The sequence below is a fragment of the Hemitrygon akajei genome, chromosome 17, assembly GCF_048418815.1.
Source record: "Hemitrygon akajei chromosome 17, sHemAka1.3, whole genome shotgun sequence".
In the NCBI taxonomy this organism is placed as follows: Eukaryota; Metazoa; Chordata; class Chondrichthyes; order Myliobatiformes; family Dasyatidae; genus Hemitrygon; species Hemitrygon akajei.
Window position 1 is genome coordinate 16,494,499 of NC_133140.1, and position 22,248 is coordinate 16,516,746.

The 22,248-nt window shown below is 42.9% G+C and overlaps 1 protein-coding gene across 2 annotated transcripts in view; it reads left to right on the forward strand.

The window, feature by feature from the left end:
- Positions 1-22,248, forward strand: part of elmo3 (engulfment and cell motility 3) — a 161,715-nt gene that overhangs the window by 19,464 nt on the left and 120,003 nt on the right. For both annotated transcript variants that reach the window (XM_073069708.1, XM_073069709.1), the window contains exons 2-3: positions 13,196-13,301; positions 20,634-20,674. In XM_073069708.1, the coding sequence (XP_072925809.1) occupies positions 13,224-13,301; positions 20,634-20,674 (119 nt within the window). In that variant the 5' untranslated portion in view covers positions 13,196-13,223. The remainder of the gene's footprint in view (positions 1-13,195; positions 13,302-20,633; positions 20,675-22,248) is intronic.

Consider the following 22,248-nt stretch of genomic DNA (forward strand, 5'->3'; position numbering starts at 1 on the left):
GGAATGATTTGTCGGAATAGGATTAGACTTGTCTGTTCGTGGCACTCCCTTTACATTCCTGATTTATCTCAAACAGCAACCTCTGGCAGAGTCTCCCGCCAACTGTTCCTCGGTGTACTATCCCACAGGCCCTTTGACCCCAATCTCTGGTTTACAGACATCACCAGAATAAGCCGGGATGAGGGGAGCTGAGTGAAAACTACTGAACCTGTAGATGTCTATGTTTGCATGGATTAAAAGGTGCCCACAGCCCATCCTTCTCCTAACCAACAACTTTTCGCTCAGTTCCCTACATATATATCACCATCTACCGTGTATCATAGAGCACAGAAAAGGCCATTCATCCCATCTAATCTATGCTAAGATGTTATTCTGTCTAGTCCCATCAACCTGCACTTGGACCATCACCTCTATATCCCTCTCATCCATCTACTTATCCAAACTTCTCTTAAATGTTGTAATCAAATTCACATGCACCACTTCAGCTAGCAGCTCTTTCCACATTTGGTCCACCCTCCCTTCCATGACCTCTATACTTCTGTCTGCCTCAATAAAGCAGTTAGCATAATCAAAGACTCCACGCACCCCAGAGATTCTCTCTTGTCCCCTCCTCCTTCAGCCTAAGAGCGTGTACCACCAGGCTCAGGAGTAGCTTCTACCCCACTGTTAAATGGTTCCCTAGTATGATTAGTACGACTCTTGACCTCACAATCTGCCTCATTATGAGTTTGCACCATATTCTTCACCTGCACTGTACTTTCTCTGTAATTGTTACACTTTATTCTTAATTACTATTGCTTTACCTTGTTCTACCTCAATGCACTGTGTAATTACCTGATCTGTGTGAACAGAGTGCAAGAGCAGAGTGCACTGTAGTTCAGTTTTTGTGACAATAATGAACCAATTCTAATTCCAATCAAAGTGGGAGGTGAGAGCTCTGCTGCTCCAAGCAGAGGATATCTGATGCTAGTTCTTCATCTGTTCCTTCTCTGGAATGCTTCCATCTGCTCCTTGGCATTCCATGTTAGGACACGGAGAGAGACTTCCTGATTACCATTCCGGTGCTGGTGGCAGGTTGGCATAAGGACAAAGAAATAGGAGCAGGAGGAGGCCACTTGACCCCATCAAGTACTGCCCCACCATTCAACATGATCTCTGTTGGTCACCATTCCTCTTCTGTGCCAGTTCCTCATTACCCTCCATTCCTCAATCTTTCAAATATTATCAACCTTCACTTTAAACATGGAGTTGGACAGCACAAAAATAGGCCCTTCGGTCCACCACACCTCTGCTGACCATCATGCCCGTTTATATCTATTCCACCCACTTATCTGCATTAATTACGTGTCCCTCTTTGCGATGCTCATTCAAGTACCTGTGTCCGGGTCTCACCTGACTGTTGTTACTGTTCCTGCCTCCACCACATCATCTGGCAGTAGATTCCAGGTATCAATTACCTTTGGTATGAAAACATTTACCCCTCAGATCTCCTCTAATCATCCTCCCTCTTGTCTTACAACTACACCCTCCAGCTTAAGATACCTCTACCATGATAAGAATGGGGTGTCCAGGGAGGGGTAGCACCTTTGATGAAGCGTTGGTTGTGTCCGTTCTGGGGCAGGCCACTTATCTTTGTCCCTACCGGACACTCAATTCTCACCTGTGACAATGGCCACATACTGCTTTGACAGGTGGCCTGAGCCAGGTGAGGGTAGCCTATGGGCCTCGTAGTGAGACTGGGACAGCATCCAAAGTCAGCTCTGGTGAACTGGGCAGATGAGATCAACAGTGAGATCCAATGGTCAAGGAGGTGGTTCTACAACACTTCATGGAGAATGAAGGGCATGGCGAGGCACAGAAGAAGTCATGGCCATCGACTACAACCAGGGAACCCCCTAGCTGTGATGACAACTTGTACCACTGGACCTGGACTTCCGAGATCGAGAGAGTGGAACTGCCCCAGAGCATCAGCTTTTCCGCATGTTTCCTGTCATAGTCGATATGACTGACAAGCAGTCACCATGGGAAACAGATGCTGATTACCTACCCTATCTTGCAATGTTATACACATCTCTCATGCCTCCTTTGGTTCAGAGCACACAGACCCACCCTATCCGATCTCTTCTGATCAAGCTTTCCAATTCAGTTTGAATCCTTTCTGTGCCCTCTCCAGCTTAGCTTTCTATAATGTGGTGACCAGAACTGCATACAATGCAATGTGGCCCACAGAACATTCTGGAACAGGGCAAGTTCATAGGGTTGTTAAGAAGGCGTATGGTGTGTGTGGGGGTGGTGGTGGTCTGAGTTCAAGAGCCATGAGGTAATGTTGCAACACTGGTGGGACCACATTTGGAATATCGGGTTTGGTTCTGGTTGCCTCGTTATAGAGAGGGAGCAGATTTACCAAGATACTGGCTGAATTAGAGCGCATGTCTTAGAGGATAGGTTGAGCGAACTAAGGCTTTTCTCTTTGGAGCAATGGAGGATGAGAGGTAACTTGATGGAGGTGTACAGGATGATAAGCAACATAGATTGAGTGGATAACCAGAGGTTTTTTCCCCAAGGGGAAATGCCTGATAAGAGGGGGCATAATTTTAAAGAGATTGGATGGAAGTACAGGGGGATGCAGAGAGTAAGTTTTTTACACAAGGAGTTGTGTGAGTATGTGGAATGCACTGCCGGGGTGGTGGCAGAGACTGATAGATTAGGAGCAACTAGATAGGCACATGGATGATAGAAGAATGGAGGGTGATGTATGAGGGAAAAATTAGATTGATCTTGGGTTAGGTTATAAACTTGGCATGGCATTGTGGGCCAAAGGGCCTGTGCTGTGCTGTAATTCTATTCAAACTTTTATACTCAATGCATCAGCCAATAAAGGCAAGTGCACTCCTCAGTTTTAAGTGGCCAGCTCCTTATGCTTTATAATTATGTCTCCTTGTTTGTAACACTCTCCCTAGTAAGAACATCTCAACATCTACCTTGTCCTGACCTCTTAGAATAACCTCCACCTTACCTCCTCCCAATCATCTTCGGTGATGACATCCCATTTGCTTAGTTACCTGCTTTTTCTGGGGAGAATGGTGAAAATGGGTGTTGAGAGATTTCATGGAACAAGGGCTGCACCTTGATATTCTGTTGATATAGAATTATAGAAAACCTACAGCACACAGTGCTGTGCTGAACATGTACTTACTAGAAATTATCTAGGGTTACCCATAGACCTCTATTTTTCCAAGCTCCATGTACCTATCCAAGAGTCTCTTAAAAGACCCTTTTGTATCCGCCTCCACAAGCGTTGCCAGCAGCCCATTCCATGCACTCACCATTCTCTGCGTAAAAAAGAAAAACTTACCCCCGACATCTCTTCTGTACCTACTTTCAAGCACCTTAAAACTGTGCCCTCTCGTGTTAGCCATTTCAGCCCTGGGAAAAAGCCTCTGACTATCCACATGATCAATGCCTCTCATCATCTTATACATCTCTATCAGGTCACCTCTCATCCTCCATCGCTCCAAGGAGAAAAAGTCAAGTTCACTCAACCTATTCTCATAAGGCATGCTCCCCAATTCAGGCAACATCATGGCAATCTCCTGTACATCCTTTCTATAGTTTCCACATCCTTCCTGTAGTGAGGTGACCAGAACTGAGCACAGTACTCCATGTGGAGTCTGGCCAGGGTCCAATATAGCTGCAACATTACCTCTCGACTCTTAAATTCAATCCCACGATTGATGAAGGCTAATGCACCAAAGTTATAAGAGCAGAATTAAGCCATTTGGCCCATCGATTCTGTTCTGCCATTCAATCATGGCTGATTTTGTTTCTCTTGATCCCATTCTCTTGCCTTTTTCCCATAACCCTCAAACCCTTTACCAATGTAGGACTTATTAATGGCTGCTTTAAATACACCCAGTAACCTTGCCTCCACAACCCTCCATGACAATGAATTTCCAATTCACCACTCTCTGGCTGAAGAAATTTCTGCTCATCTCAGTTCTAAAGGGACTTCCCTATATTCTGAGCCTGTGCCCTTGGATCCTAGACTCCCCTACTAATGGACACATCTCCACATCCACTCTATCTAGGCCGTTCAGTATTCTGTAGGTTTCTATAAAACATAGAACAGTACAGCACAGGAATAGGCCCTTCGGCCCACAATGTTGTGCTGAACCAATTAAATTAGTAATCAAATGGCCAACCAAACTAATCTCGTCTGCCTTCACAATGTCCATATCCATTCCATTTTCCTTTCACATATATGTGCCTATCTAAACATCCCTTAAAAGTTCCTAATGTATCTGCCTCTGCCACTACCCCAGGCAGTGCATTCCAGGCACCCACCACTCCGTGTAAACAAATGCCCCTCATATCTTCTTCGAAATTACCCCTCTCACCTTAGATGCATGCCCTCTAGTATTAGACATTTTAACCCTTGGGGGAAAAAACATATTGTCTGTCTACTCTATCTATGCCTCTCATAACCTTATAAACCTCTACCAGATCTCCCCTCAGCCTCCAACACTCCAGAGAAGACTATCCAAATTTGTCCAACCTCTCATTACAACACGTGCCCTATAATCCAGGTAACATCCTGGTAAATCTCTTCTGTGCCCTCTCCAAGGTCTGAACATCCATCCTATAACAGGCTGACCAGAACTGGATGTAATACTTCAGGTGCAGCCTACCTAGAGTTTTATAAAGGTGCAACATAATTTCATGACTTTTGAACTCAATGCCTTGACTAAATAGGCAAGCGTGTCATATGTCTTAACTACTCCATCAACCTGTGTGGCCATTTTCAGGGAACTGTGAACTTGGACCCCAAGATCCCTCTACTCATCAACACTGTTAAGGATCTTGCCTTTAATAGTGTACTGTCACTTTGCATCTGACCTACCAAGGTGCAGCACTTCACAGTTGTCTCGGTTAAACTCTGTCTGCCATTTCTCTAACCATAGTTACAACTGATTTATATTCCACTGTATTCTTTGCCATTCTTCTGCACTTTCCACAGCACCACCAATCTTCGTATCATCAGCAAAAATATTAACCCACCCATCTACATTTTTCTCCAGGTTATTTATACACACAAACAGCAGAGGTCCCAGTATAGATTCCTGTAGAACATCATTAATGCCAGACCTCTGGTTAGAATAATTTCCTTCAACCACTACCTTCTGTCTCCCTTGGGCAAGCCATTTCTAAATCGAAATAGCCCATTCACTATGCATCCCGTGCATCTTAATCTTTTGGATGAGTCTCTCACAAGGAACCTTGTCAAACACGTTACTAAAATCTATGTAGACAATGGCATAGCACTACCTTCAATCACCGTGCCAAAAAACTCAATCAAGTTGGTAAGACATGACTTGCCCTGCACAAAGCCATGCGGGCTCTCCCTAATTAGGCCATGGTTTTCCAAATGCTCATAAATCCTATGTCTGTGAATTATCTCCATTAACTTCCTTACCACTGACATGAGTCACTGGTCTTTAGTTTCCAGATTATCCCTGGTTCTCTTCTTGAATAATAGAACATTAGTTAATAGTCAGTCCTTTGGGACTTCACCTGTGGCTGGAGAGGACCCAAAGATGTTGATCAAGGCTCCAGCCATCTCTTTTATACTTCTCTCAATAATCTGGGGTATATCCCATCAGGCCCTGGGGGACTTGTCCACCTTAGTGCTCTTAAAGAGTCCCAACACTACCTCCTCCTTTACTTTGAAATGCCCTGGCCTATTCATATGCTCAGCACTGATCTCCCAATCCTCTATATGCTTCTCCTTGGTAAACATTGACGTGAGCTACTCATCAAGTACCTCACCCACATCCTCTGCATTCAAGCAAATGTTCCTCCCTTTATCCTTGAGTGGTCCCACCCTCTCCCTAGTTATCTTGTTCGTGTATGTACAGAAAGCCTTGGGATTCTCTTTAATACTACTTGCCAAGGACTTTTAATGGGCCCTCTGGATTTTCCTAACTTCCTTCTTGAGTTCTTTTCTGGGTTCTTTTTAATCCTCAGGCATCTGTTCGATTCTAGCTTCCAAAGCTTTACATATTTTTCCTTTTTCTTCTTCACTAAATTCATCACCTTTCTGGATATCCAAGGTTCTCTTACCTTGCCATCTTTTCCTTCCTTCTGACCAGAACATACCCGTCCTGTAGTCTGTGCAGTTGCTCCCAATTAATTCTCCCTCATTTTTGCCTAACGCTCTCATAATTTGCTCTGTTCCCATTTAATACACTATCACAAGGTCATGCTTAAGCTTATCTATAACTATCATAAAACTTAAGGAGTTGTGGTCACAGTTCACCCACTGAAAGGTCAGTCACCTGGCCTAGCTCATTATTCAACACCAGGTTCAGTATTGCCCCTCCTCTTGTTGATTTAAGAAACCCTCCTGGATGCAGCTAACAAGTTCTGCCCTATATAAACCTCTAGCACTAAGAAAGTCCCTGTTTATATTAGGAAAGTTGAAGTTCCCCATGACAACAACTGTTTTGTTTTTGCTCCTTTCCTTAATCTGCCTGCGTACCTATTCCTCAGTACCTGGTAGTTATTGGGTGGACTGTAGTACAATCCCATCAGATGATTGCACCCTTCCTATTTTTGAGTTCTATCCATATAAATTCAGGGGACGAACTCTACCTTATGTCCTCCCTGGATGCACTCTTTCTCAGTAAGATCCCTCCTCATTCTTCTGAACTCCATTGAGTACAGAATCAGAGACATCGAACACTTGTCATGTTAAATCTTTCATTTCCAGGATCATCCTTGTAAGCCTTATCTGGACCCTCTCCAGAGCCAACACATCTTTCTTTAGATACCGGTTCCAAAATTGCTCACACTATTGGCCAATAAAGCCTCAGTGGTACCCACAGGGAGCTCAGCATCTATGGAAATGGATAAACAGTCGATGTCTTGGGCCGAGATCCCTTCAAGCCTCAGCAGTACTATATATCCTTACTTTTATGTTCTAGTCCTCTCAAAATGAATGCCAACATCATATTTTCCTTCCTTACCACTAACTTGATCTGCAAGTTAAATTAAAGGGAATCCTGAACTAGGATCTCAAGTCCCTTTGCACCTACAATTTATGAATTCTTTCCCCAGTTAGAAAATAACCTTTATTCTTTCTACCACAGTGCATAGTCTCTCAAATCTCTGTGCTGTATTCCACCTGCCACTTATTTGCACACGCTCCCATCCCGTCCAAGTCCTTCTGCAGACTCACTGCTTGTGCGACACTATGATGCTTTCCTGGTATCATCTGCAAATTGGCCTCAAGTGTCTGAGTATGAAATGATGTGACAGCTTTCGGTACACAACAGAGGTGTGAGTAAGATGCTGCAGAGTCAAGACTTTGAGGTTTTTGATAATGAGTTGCATTGCAATTATTGGAAACCTCAAACACTTAAAGGTAGCCAGTTTATAGGAGATAGAACATTGCGGCATAGAACAGTCACTTCAGCCCATGATGTTGTGCCATCCTTTTAACCTAATCTAAGATCAATCTAACCCTTCTCTCTGACATAATTCTTCATTTTGTTTTTCATCCATATGCCTATCTAAGAGCTTCTTAAATGCCCTTAATGTACCTACCTCTACCAGCACTCCAACATGTTCCATGCACCCAACACTGTGTGTGTGTGTTTGTTTTATTTATATATACACACACACACACACACACACACACACATATATATATATATATACATAAAAAATACACACACACACACACAAACTTGTCTCTGGCTGTCCACTCAATCTATGCCTCTTATCAACTTGTATACCTCTATCCATTCACCTCTCATCCTCCTTCCTCTAAAGAGAGAAGCCCTAGCTCGCTCAACCCATAAGACATGCTCTCGAATTCAGGCAGCATCCTGGTAAATCTCCTCTGCACCCTCTCAAAATCTTCCACATCCTTCCTATAATGAGGTGACCCGAATTGAACAGAATATTCCAAGTGTAGTCTGAACAGGGCTTATGGAGCTGCAATATTACCTCTTGAACTCAATCCCCGACTAGTGTGGTCAACACATGATGTGACAATGAGCTGCATTTTTCAACAAACTTTATCACAAAATGCATTTTGGGATATTGGAGCAAGGTCTTTCAAAATAGTAAAGGGAACGGTGTCTAGTGGTTGAATTAGTCTACCATGAGTCCCTGGCACTCATGCTGAAACAGTTCCAGATGCGGCCACAACACTGAGTAAGCTGTTCACTGAGACATGGAGCCAAGGTCCAGTGACCTGCAGGAGGTTTGGAAGGCTGCCAAAAAGCAAGTTATTTTCGTTGGTGCTACTGATGCAGGGATTGGTGCAGAAGAAAGGAAGTTGTACTAATTCTTTGTAAAAGACTGTAAAGTTTTTGCCAGTTTTAGTGAGGGCATCAAGGCTTTGGAGTGGGTACTGGCAATATTACTGAATGAAGGATTTCTGTAGAGCAAATGAAAATCTGAGGTTGTCGTTATTATCGAGGAAGTTAATGGGAGAGTTGCTTAAAGTCAGGAAGGTTCTGATGAACTTAGAAGAACTTAGGAGGGTCAGGGCATTGATTTTCCAGGCTTTTGAGGATGAGACAAAGGAACAAGTTTTTCCACACTGCAAGAGATATGGAAGTGGGATCAAAGCAGGTTTTGAACTGGGGACTGGGAAACTGTTTGCAGGAAACATATTTTCATGACCATTGGTAAACAAAAGTTCATACCATCTCAAAACTTTCTTCCCCCCAGGTGGCTAGTCTGATCAACCAATGTAGCTTTTTTTTATTATCAAAGTATATGTCACCATATGCTACTGATGCACCATCAATAACTCTCTGAGACGTGAGGCCAGATATCGGCTTCACCATGCTACATCCTGGAGACTGAGGGGCAGGGCTCAGGCCCCAATCGCCTTTATATACCGGGGTCTGTGGGAGGGGCCACAGGAGCAGTCAGCAGGGGGGGCGTGTCCAGACAGGTATATGTAGTTCACCACAGCTACCTTGAAATTCATTTTCTTACAAGCAGTTACAGGAAAATGAAGCAATACAATAGAATTTCTGAAAAACTATAAATGACAAGGACTGACAAACAACCACTGTGCAAAAGAAGACAAATGGTCCAAATAATAAATAAAAGTAAATAAATAATTGTGGAAACATGACTTGTAGAGTCTGTGAAAATGTTGAGGTGTGTAAATTTATCTACCCTCCTCTATCTATAACCCCCATCACTGCACTGTAAACACTTTAAACCACTTTTTATAATGTTGCTTACATTGTATAAAGAATAAAGTATTGAGTATTTATGCATATTTTATTCCATATCTATACCTCAACCCCATACTTGTTGTTTTGTTGCATGTCGTGTCCTGACTAACAGACAGCAGTATATTCCTAAGTCAAGGACACCTCTTTTACCCTTATTAGAGAAACAAGGAGAGAGAGGCTGTGGTGTGTCGAATTACTGGGTGAATGAGTAGTCTTTGGAGTACTGAGAGTCTCTGTCCTTATTGATGCTTTGCTTGAGTGCTCGGTCGGGGTGCCTGTGCGTTTTTGTTGGTGGTGGGGGGGTCATTTCTTTGCTGTTGCTTATGCATAGAAGGGGGAGCTGGGGGTAGGGCTTTGGGGGTTCTAACATTTACCTGTCATTCATTCTTTGGGGCACTCTGTTTTCGTGGATGTTTGCGAAGAAAAAAGAATTTCAGGATGTATATTGTATACATTTCTCTGACATTAAATTGAACCTATTTAAATGTATATGGCAAATAAAGTTGCTGCTTGGGAAGACAATGAAGTAGGACTAATGGGAATAGAGGCGTGAGTGGACTTCTTCTGTGGTGACTCTGACTGAGGGCTATTCACTCTCAACCGACTTCACTACTGACCAAACATAATTTCCCATTTCACCATATCCTTTCACCATGCATCCTTTCTCTCAAGGGACCAAATCTCATTTACAAACCTGTCTCCACAGCAACACTCTCCACTGCCCAGGCCTCTTCGATAGAGAGCTTTTGCCCCTCTCATGTCTTCTTACTGCTCAGTCTCAGTGGTGCATCTCATTTTCCCTGTCATTTTAGCCACAGTGGATTGTCTTCCTGGGTCATTCAAAGGGGGTTTGGTTGACTCTCCCCTTTTCCACAGAGAATATCATATATTTCCTCATCTTCCAGTTCTTACTTCCAAAACACCAGAACTGGTCTGAGTGATGTGGGTGACTGGGCAGTGAGCAGAATTGGTTATAGCATTGACTCACTCCCAACACTTTAATATATAATATCCCATATAGCACTGAGGGAACAATTCAAGGTCATTGAGGTGCACAACATGGAAAGAGGCCATTCGGGCCACTGAGGGCATGCTGACCATTGTTCCCATCCCAACTGATTTGTGCTGACCTCCGTTCCCATCCCATCTGGTCCATTCCAAGCACTGTTCCCATCCCAACTAGTCCGTGATGACCACCATTCCCATCCCAACTGGTCCATTGTGACCACTATTCCTGTCTAAACTTGCCTGCATTTGGTCCATATCACTCCAAGCATTTCCTATCCAAGTGTTATGATTGTATCTGCCTCAGCCACTTTCTCTGAGACCATTTCCGTTTACTGACTACCCTCCCAACCTACTCAATCTGTCTCCATAATTAATTCCCACAAGTCCAAGCAACATCCTCATCAATCTCCCCTGCACTCACCTTTTAAAGTTTCAAAGTACATTTATTATCAGCATATGTATCCAGTACATAACCTGCAATGTGTGCTTTTCACAGACATTCATGAAATAAACAAGCCCCGTAGAATGATAGAAACATCGAAGCTGTAAAGTCCCCCACTCCCTTCCCAGAAGCAGCAGCAGAAAGCATCGAGGAGTCTAAGCACCGAAGCACCAGAGTCTGTTGAACCAAAGCTCATCAAACTATAGTCCATTAGCTCTTTGGTATCTCAGTCAGGCTCTCTCTTTCCTGCGAGGGGGAGAGAGAGAGAGAGGTCACTCCTGCAACAATGAGAGTGGAGATCAGCAGCTGATTGCATTCTCTGTTTTATGCCCATCAACTCCCGTTTAATTTTTGAGCCACTTGTATGAATTAAGGGGCAATTTGCAGTTCTCAGTGCTGATGTGGGAGGAAACCAGAGTGCACAGTTGAAACCCACCCAGTCACAGAGAGAACGTACAGACTCTGTACAGACAGCACCTGAGGTCAGGATCGAATGTGTGTGACCCTGTAGTAATGAAGAAAGTGAAAAATTCCATAGAACCATAGAACATTACAGCACAGAAACAGGCCTTTTGGCCCTTCTTGGCTGTGCCGAACCATTTTTCTGCCTAGTCCCACTGACCTGCACCTGGGCCATATCCCTCCAAACCCCTCTCATCCATATACCTGTCCAAGTTTTTCTTAAATGTCAAAAGTGAGCCCACATTCACCACTCATTCCACACTCCCACCACTCTCTGCGTGAAGAAGCACCCCCATGTTCCCTTTAAACTTTCCCCCTTGACCCTTAACCCATGACCTCTGTTTTTTTCCTCCCCTGGCCTCAGTGGAAAAAGCCTGCTTGGATTCAATCTATCTATACCCATCATAATTTTATACACCTCTATCAAATCGCCCCTCATTCTCCTACGCTCCAGGGAATAAAGTCCTAACCTATTCAACCTTTCTCTGTAACTCAGTTTCTCAAGTCCCGTCAACATCCTTGTAAACCTTCTCTGCACTGTTTCAACCTTATTAATATCCTCCCTGTAATTAGGTGACCAAAACTGCACACAATACTCTAAATTCGGTCTCACCAATGTCTTATACAACCTCACCATTACATTCCAACTCTTATACTCAATACTTTGATTTATAAAGGCCAATGTACCAAAAGCTTTCTTTTCAACCCTATCTACTTGTGAAGCCACTTTTAGGGAATTATGTATCTGTACTCCCAGATCCCTCTGTTCTACTGCACTGCTCAGTGTCCTACCATTTACCTTGTATGTTCTACCTTGGTTTGACCTTCTGAAGTGCAATACCTCACACTTGTCTGCATTAAACTCCATCTGCCATTTTTCAGCCCATTCCTCCAACTGGTCCAAATCCCTCTGCAAGCTTTGAAAACCTTCCTCACTGTCCACTACACCTCCAGTCTTTGTATCATCAGCAAATTTGCTGATCCAATTTGCCACATTATCATCCAGATCATTGATATAGATGACAAATAACAATGGACCCAGCACTGATCCCTGTGGCACACCACTAGTCACAGGCCTCCACTCAGAGTAGCAATCCTCCACTATCACTCTCTGGCTTCTTCCATTGAGCCAATGTCTAATCCAGTTTACTACCTCTCCATGTATACCTAGTGACTGAATCTTCCTAACTAACCTCCCATGTGGGACCTTGTCAAAGGCCTTACAGAAGTCCATGTATACAATATCCACTGTCTTCCCTTCATCCACTTTCCTGGTAACTTCCTTGAAAAACTCTAATAGATCAGTTAAACATGACCTACCATGCACAAAGCCATGCTGACTTTTTCTAATAAGTCCCTGTCTATCCAAGTACTTGTAGATCCTATCTCTTAGTATTCCTTCCAATAACTTACCTACTACCGATGTCAAACTTACTGGCCTATAATTTCCCAGCTTACTTTTTGAGCCTTTTTTAAACAACGGAACTACATGAGCTATCCTCCAATCCTCTGGCACCTGACCCGTGGATATCGACATTTTAAATATTTCTGCCAGGGCCCCTGCAATTTCAACACTAGTCTCCTTCAAGGACCAAGGGAATACCCTGTCAGGTCCTGGAGATTTATCTACTCTGATTTGCCTCAAGACAGCAAGCACCTCCTCCTCTTTAATCTGTATAAGTTCCATGACCTCCCTACTTGTTTGCCTTGTTTCTATAGACTCCATTCCAATTTCCTTAGTAAATACAGATGCAAAAAACCCATTTAATATCTCTCCCATTTGGATTTTAGTGGACCAAAGGAAAGATTGAAGAGATAAACATAGGTGTCCCATTTTTCTTAGTTTTCTGTCTCAGGTTGTCATTGTTTCCATCATATTTCCTTGGGAACCACTTTGGACTCTGGCATCCATGGTTTTCTCCACAGTTGTCCGAATGTGTAGCTGTTGGAGGAAGGAGGGAATGTCCTTTGTTGTGAATTATTGTCTCCTTGCTCCTATTTTGTTTATGTTCTTCTTCAGTAAGGTGATTCTACAGACCAAAGCCAAGATGCCCCCTCCCAAAGATATTGTGAAGATTGCTGTGCAGATGCCCGGGGCTTACCCTCAGCTCATAGACCTTGACCAGGTAAGGTACTCAGTTGGAGTGTTTCACCCATGGTGGAAAATTTCCACATTTCTCCTCGGTTTCCTATGGCAGGAGGAGGAGGACAGCTCGAGTAGCTGGGCAACCTGTAGTCAAAGTCAGGTTTATTGTCATCTGCACAAGTACATGTATGGACAGGTAGAATGTAAAACTAACTTCCAGCAGCATCCTAGAGAATAGCGCTGGACGCACAACATTCACAAGGAAAACATAAATTTTCCATAATTTTTACAAGAAAGAACACAAGTAGAACCAAAAAATAAAATCTATTGCAGTGCAAAGTAGTCATAATGTTGTAATACTAGGTTGTGCAAGTTGGTTCAAGAGCTAACTGGCTGAAAGGAACTAGCTGCCTTTGAACTTGGTGGTGCAGGACTTCAGGCTGAGCTATAGTGTCAGGCTGGGTATATATAAAGCAGATGTTGATAGGTTCCTGATTAGTAAGGGCATCAAAGATTACGGGGAGAATTAGGTTGAGAGGGATAATATATCAGCCTTGATGGAATGGCGATACAGAGTAAATGGACCAAATGACCTAATTCTGCTCCCATGTCTTATGGTTCACAAACGAGGCTATTGTGAGGGGCAGGAGACTGGTCTAAATGGATACTATTGTCCACTGTCTTCTGAGCTGTACAACTGAATCTGAGTGTAAGGATGAAGTCACTCAGTCTTTAATTATGTCGCCTGGTGCTTAAAGCTTCTTAACAATCTACACAAAGCCAGATATTGTACTTTTCAAGACTGCAATCAATAAGACCCATGGATTACCAGTTAGACACTGAGCTGTACACAGCCATCCCAGAATTCACTATCTTCAAACCTCTTTCAATAAGGAAGCTTTAAATAATCTAAATCATCTGGGTTCAAATTTAAATTCAAGTGAAAAGTATTGAGTTTTTTAAATTTCTGGTTGTCTGGGAGTTCTTTTTGGATTGACCAGAATCCTTCTCGGGGTGTTTGTAGTTCTGATGTCTTGGGTGGGCCTACCCTGAAGATGCTCATGAGCTCAGAGATACCTAGAGTCTTGGATCTGACCACCTTTCCAGCTTTGCAAACATTGTAACATAATACAATTTTGCAAAACGATTCCTGAAACTTCAACCAAAGGAAATTTGAAAGTAAGCAAGCAAGTTCATAGCCAAAGTCGAGGTTATTGTCATCTGCGCAAGAACGTGTGTGCACAGGTGCAATGAAAATCTTGTGTAGCAGCATCACAGACCCATAGCATCAGATAATCAGCATTCACAAGAAAAGTATAACTTTAAACATAGATTATACACAACTTTGTCAAGAAAGGACACAAGTAGAACAAAAAGCAAAGTCTGTTGTCGATCAAAGTGTTCACAGTGCTGCTATATTAATGTACCTTTTGGGGTTTTTCCAGCTGGTTCAAGAACCAGGTGGTTGAAGGGAAGAAGCTGTTCTTGTACCTAGTGATGTGGGACTTTAGGCCTCTGTACCTCCTGCCCAATGGGAGCTGTGAGAAGATGGCATGGCCTGGATTCTGGGGATCTTTGATGATGGGTGTTACCTTCCTCAGTCAATGCCTCCTGTAGATGCTACCAATGGAGGGGTGGGACATATCCACCATATACTCTCTGTAGCTACGTGCATTCCTGTACATTTGAATTGCCTTACCAGACCATGTTGCAACTTGTCAAGGTTTCTTTTCTTTCTTTTTAAATCTTTTTATTAATTTTAAACAAGCATAAATGAAACATGAATACAGAGAGTTTGAGAGTACATAATTAATAGGTTAAGTATACATTCAAATAGATGATAATTCATATATAATAACCTCCCAAACTCATAGTAATTACGAAAAAAGGAGTAAATAAGAAAAAAAAATCCCCAAGAAAGAAAAGAAAAAAAAACCTAACCAACACAGGCCATTCCATTATGTCAAATATACACAGTAGCGTCAATAACACCATACCTCCATCCAAATAATTAAGGATAATAGAAGCAGGGTTTAGGAAAAGTCAGTTTAACTCATATGAAAATGTTGAATAAATGGTCTCCAAGTTTCTTCAAATTTAACTGAAGGATCAAAGACAACACTTCTAATTTTTTCTAAGCTCACCTGTCAAGGTTTCAACAGTACATCTGTAGATGTTAGAGTGTTTGATGACAAGATAAACCTCCTTAACCTCTAGGAAAGTGACAATGCTGATATACCTTCGTATAAATACTGCCCCTTTCAAGAGTTATCATTCACCAAGAAATAACAGAACTTACACCAGCATAAACTTAAAATGGAAGTATATTTACAAATATTTCAACTTTAACAAACAGTTAACAGAAGGGCCCATTACAGTTAAATTAGTCAATAATGTGCACATATACACTGGCGCTCATTGCTGGGTAGTAGGGTGCTTTGCATTAATTACTCACGGCGCAGAGACCATGTTTGGCATGAAAAACACCAGCCACATTTCGAACTTGCCTTGAAGTCCATTACGAATTGACTGGCTAACTCAGAAGTATTGGCACTTCCTTCATGGAACCATTCATCTACACAAAGAGTTTCTTACAACGGTGTCACTCCTTCGGGTGGGGTTCCACGGGCATTTTCCATTGTGCTCCTCTCTACACCTCACTTTTCCCCCAATTCCGGCAAAAGAGACTGCCCAAAAACCCACGTTCTCCTAGAAATTGGATGCCACCAAGCTCTCTCAAATGTTCCATGGCATCCCATTGGACAGAATGTTATCAGGACAAACCCGATTGGCTGAAACAACATACCTAAGCTAATCAAATGTCTCATTATCTTAACAGAAACAAAATAATGGACTATAAAATTTAATTAATAGAATGCACTGCATTTTACAAGAAGTCTGCAGAAAATAAAATAGCCATCAGCTTAACTGTAATAACACAATAAAACATTATCTTAACCAGGGTATTAGACTTGCATCCTTAGTTTTTCTGCGAGGTTAGGGAGATGTACTGTTGGAAGGATCTTGACTGGCTGCATTTTGTTCTGGTACAATGATTTTAATGCACAGGAATGTAAGAAGTTGTAGAGAGTAGTGGGTTCTGCCAGTGCACTATGCTCACATCCCTCCCCATCATCAATAGTATCTACAGGAAGCACTGCCTCAAGAGGCCCCACCATCCTTGCCATGCCATCTTCTCACAGGTCCCATCAGGCAGGAGGTACAGAAACCTGACGTCCCTCAATGCCAGGTTCAAGAATGATTGCTTCCAGTAGACCATACAGCTCCTGCATCAACAAGCACAGCCCTAATCACAATATAAATATCACAACAATATGACTACTGTCCTGATGAAGGGTCTCGGCCCGAAACGTCGACAGTGCTTCCCCTATAGATACTGCCTGGTCTGCTGCGTTCCACTAGCATTGTGTATGTGTTGGTTGTGTTAATATGACTACTTTCATCACTTTGCACTAAACTGGACATTTTTGTTCTATGTTCAATCGTGTGTATAACACTGGACAACAATTTTTTTCAAAAGTGTTGCTTCCTTGGTGTGGTTTTTTTTGTTTATGATAGACCACTTGAAGCTGAACATAAATATAATTTCAGACTACTTGTATCACAGGAATCTGGAGAAACAAGAAATGAACTTTTATTGAATATCACGTGTTTCATTGCATAATGATGTTGATACTTTGCAATAGTTCAACTAAGCTAAAATGTTTCGTTGATGATTTCCATTTGTACTCAGTGTCAGAGGCTTCTTGCTTAAATGTCCAACAATAATCAGTCAGCATTGATGGATTCCAGTTGCCCTGATACGGTTTCTCCATGACCACAATGTCCTGGTGAAACTTTTCATCATGCTTGTCATTGACAGTGCCAAGATTTAGAAAAGTAGAAACATAGACAGCCTAGAGCACAATACAGGCCCTTTGGCCCACAAAGCTGCGCCAAATATGTCCTTACTTTAGAAATTATCTAGGGTTACCAATAGCCCTCAATTTTTCCATAGCTCCACATACCTATCCAGGAGTCTCTTAGAAGACCCTATCATATTCGCCTCCACCACCATCGTTGGCAGCCCATTCCATGCATTCACCACCCTCTGCGTTTTTTTTAAAAAAAACCTTACCCCTTTCATCTCCTCTGTACTTCCTTTGTAGGGAAGAGGTCTAAATGGGAATGCAGAAAATGAATCTTCAGTGACATGTTGCACTTGATGATTTTATATGATTGAAACATGTTGTCAAGCAGCTGCATGTAATTTGGTGCTCTGTAGTTGCCAAAAAAAATTTCAGTGACATCCTTGATTACCTTCCATGTGATTTTCTCCAGTCCAACGAGAAGTTTTTTAAGTTGCCTGTCATTAGTAACCTGTTCGATTTGTGGACCAACACCCTTCCTTAATCTTGAGGCAACACAAGTGAATCTGCAGATGCCGGGCCGAAACATCGTCACTACCTCCTCCCATAGATGCTGTCTGGCCTGCTGAGTTCTGCCAGCATTTTGTGTTTTTATTTTTCCTTAATCTTGACATCAGTTATTTCTACTGGAATTATGCATTGAAATAACAATTATACGTGATTTCAAAATATAGAGTATGATGGGGAAATTTCATGGTGATTTTCATTATCAGCAGCCCAAAATCCATAAGATACACCCAGAAGTATTCAGGAAGCAAAATATTTGTTGTTCAGTGTAATTTATGGATCCTGATGAAGATTTTCAGCCTGAAACATCGACTGTTTAATCCTCTGCACAGATGCTGCCTGACCTGCTGAGTTCTTCAGCATTTTGTATGTGTTTCTCTGGATTTCCAGCATCTGCAGAATGTCTTGTGTATGTGTTTCAAGTGAATGCTGCTTATATGATGTCTTGTGCCTGTAAGGTATCTTTACATTTGATAATAAACTTGGCTTTATAGTGCTGTTCTGTGAAAGTGGTCTCACCACAAGAGTGACCTCTCAGTTCAGCCTCAAGCAACATGAAAAAGAGCAGCAAAGCAGAATTGGGCACAGGGTAGTTCCCCCAGTTTTTGTTACTATGTTTCGATGGAAGTTGTTCATTGTGTTTGGAGTCTAAAGGCTTGACAGTATTCCCCACGGCTCTTTCATGCTGTGTGTGTGTGCTGAGTTGGGGATTAGATCTGAGTTTCACAGGAATGTGAACCTTGATCTTTTCCTAAAGAAGAGGTTTGCAGGATACCAGTCTGAGAAGGTTGGGCCTCTTCCCTATTTTCCACAATTGTATTCCAGTGGCAATATTTCACAGGAGCTCAAAGGGATTTGTTATGTCACCAAAGACTCTAGCAAATTTCTATAGATGTACCAGGGAGAGTTTTCTGACTGGCTGCCTCACTGTTAGATATGGAGGGGTCAATCCACAGGATATGAAAAAACTGTGAAGGGTTACAAACTCAGCTAGCTCCAGCATGGGCACGAGCCTCCCCACCATAGGGCACATCTTCAAAAGGTGGTGCCTCAAAAAATCAGGGTCCATGATTAAGGATCTCCACCATCTGGGACATGCCCTCTTCTCACTGCTACCATCAGCTTCTTGCCCTCCGCAATCAAATTCCTGATCAGTCCATGAACACTACCTCAATATTTTGCTGTCATTCTGCTCTACTTATTTATCATTTTTAAATTTCTTATTGTAACTTTTCGGTAACTTTTTATGTTTCACACTGTACTGCTGTCACAAAACAACAAATGTCATGGCATATGTCAGCGATGATAAATGGTTCTGATTCTGAACCAGCCGAACCTCAGCTGGAGGTGTCAGCTGGGCTGAGCTCTGATGGCTTTTAAGCTCAATACCCAGGATATTGGATCTGAGTTTGTACCACTGCAAAGTCAAGTTGAAGTTCATTGTCAGAGGCACGTAAACTCAGAGTATAAATGCTATGAAAGTTTACACAACAGTGGCACAGTACAGTAAAAATGCAAGTTAACATAGACTTAAGTTAACATAAATTATACATGACTTAAATTAACATACACTACACACAATGTAATTCAGTAAATTGGTTTGTTATTGTCACATGTACAATGAAAAATGTTGTTTTGCATGTCATCCACACAGATCATTGTCAAATCAGTGCACTGAGGTCATACAGAGAAAAGCAATAACGGAACTCAGAATGAAGTGTTATGGAGACAGAGAGTGCAGTGCAGTGAGACAGTAGGGTGCAAGGCATAATAAGGTAGATAGTGAGATCAAGAGGCATATTGAGGGACTGTTCAATAGTCTTTAAACAGTGGGATAGAAGCTGTCCTTGAATCTGCTGGTATGTGTTTTCAATTTTCTGCATAAGATGAGGAGGGAGGGGAGAATATCTGCAGTGGGCGGAGGTTTTGATGGTGGCTGCTCTGCCAAAGCCGCAGGAAGTGCAGACAGAGTCCATGCAGGGGAGGCTGGTTCATGTGATCTGTGTGCACAGCTCTTTGCAGTTTGTGCAGAGCGATTGCCAAACCGAGCCTTGGTGTATCCGGGGAGGATGCTCCATATGCTGCGGCAACATGTCAAACAAGTCATGCTAGATTACTTACACTATAAAAACAGTGCGGGGTGGGGGGGGGTGTCCCTGATGATGGACCTTGAGGTGTGGGTCCTGTACTTGTTGAGGTGGCAGCATCGACAAGAGGGCATGGCCCTAATGGTTGGGGGAGAGTCCGTGATGATGCATCTTGCCTTCCTGCGACGTATCCTCTTGTAGACATCCTCAATAGTGGGAAGAGCTGTACCTGTGATAGAACTGGCCACGTCCATTATTCCTGTAGCCTTTTGTATTCCTCTGCACTGGGCATTCCTTACCAAGCCAGTCAGAGTGCTCTCCACTGTCCATCTCCACTGTCCATCTGTAGACCTTTGTTAGTCTTCGATGACATTCTGAACTCCTTAAGCTTGTAAGAAAGTAGAGATATTGGTGCACCTTCATGGCTGTATCTATGTGCTGAGCCAAGGTTGGGTCCTCTTGAGATGTTGTCCGTCAGGAGCTTGAAGCTGCTCACGTACTCCTCCTGAAGCAGATTCTTCAATGAGGACTGGCGCATATTCATGTTCTTGAAGTCCGCAATCAGTCCCTTGGTTTTGCTGACACTGAGTACAGGCATGTGAATAGGAGTCAGTTACTGCAAGTGGGGTGTATGAAAGAGGAGGTGGAGGCCTGCGGACAAAGTCTGTGAAGGGTGTTGGACTGTGAGCAAATAAAAGTAAAGGAAGTTGAGGCAAATTGAAGGAGTTCAAATACAGAGAAACATTTCCCTGCGACACAATTTTGTATGACTTGTGTGTTCTATCGTGTTCTTGCGTGTTCTATCTTGATGCTGACTAACAATTTTACTTTTCTCTTTGATCCCAACAGAAAAAGCCTCTATCAACAGTACTGAAGGAAGTCTGTGATGTGTAAGTACCTGCTGCCAGTGTTTTGAGTTCTGGGGAATATATAGCTAGCGGCACAGGATGCTAAAATAGGAATCTTTCAGTCAAAGACTATAAGACATGAGAGCAGAATTAGGCCATTCAGCCCATCGAGTCTGCTCTGCTGTTCCATCATGGTTAATCCTGGATCCTGGAAACCTCCTGAACCAGTGAGGTTGACGGACTAGTGATTATATTCCCTTTAGATGCTGTTTGTTCCTATCTAGAGATGCTGTCTGACCTGCTGAGTTCCTGCAGCATTTTTTGTGCGTTGCTATACATGTCCAGCATTAACAGAATCTTTAGTGTTTTGGATAATATTTCCAAGTCCAGGAAATATTACCAGCAGGTTCAGGAGTTGTTATCCTCCAACCATCGGGCTCCTGGACCAGCATGGATAACTTCTCTCACCTCAACACTGAATTATCCACAACCTATAGGCTCACGGTCAAGGCCTCTACATCTCCTGTTCTCAGTATTAATTATTTTTGTACTTGCACCGATTGCTTTTCTTTTGCTCATTGGTTGATTGTCTTTTCGTGTAGTTTTTACTTGATTCTATTGTATTTCTTTGTTCTACTGTGAACACCTTCAAGAAAGTTAATCTCAAGATAGTGTATGGTGACCTTAATATTGACTTGACTTTAAACTTCAGTCAGAATAGGTGTCTGACATGGAGCTGACCCTGTGATGATGACCCTTGTAAATGAAGCCCTTTTCCTTTCAGATGATAGAGGTTGCGGGTTTGGGAGGTGCTGTTGGGATAGCCCAGGTGTGTACATTTTGTAAGGGGTGCCCACTGCAGCTGTGTACAGGTGGTGTAGGGGGATGTACATTTAGTGTGGTGAATGGTGTGCCAATCAAGCTGGCTGCTTAATTAGTGCTGAGTTTCCTGAGAGTAATGGAACTCCATTTACTTAAGCAGTGCAGAGTATTCCAGAATTCTCCTGGCTGTGCCTCGTAGATGGTGGGAAGGATTTGCAGTGTCAAGAGTCCTTTACCTGCTCTTGTATCCATTGTGGTTTCCACTGATATTTTAGATCGGCTACTGGATGAGCAGATGGTAAAACCTTTGTAGTCCAGAAAAGAGGTGGCTCAGTAAGGGAGAGTTAAAGGCAGCAACTACATGGGAAATATCATCTCCAAGCCACTCAGCTGTTTGATTTGGAGATGCTTGACCCATTCCTTCAAAGTCAATGGGACTTTCTCAGATACTTGTGTGAAGGAACTTTGCTTGCCACCTATCAGCCCCAAAGGTTGTCATGCAGGCATGGGCTGCTTTGTTCACTGATGCAAATGGGATTGAGCATAGTGCAGTCCCCTGTGGGCATCCCTAACCCTGTCCGTACAATGCAGTGGAGCTTGTTGAGGAAGCAGCTGCTGGTTGGGGAGATCGGACTGCCCTGAGGACCCCTGCCTGTGAAGGCCTGGGCTGGAATGACTGCTTCCCCCCACCCCACCAACAACCACAACACCATCTTCTGCATGAGTAAACTCCCCCCTCAATTTCCACTGTCTCCACTTTAATGGGGCTGCTTGATGCCCCCTTTAGTGAAATA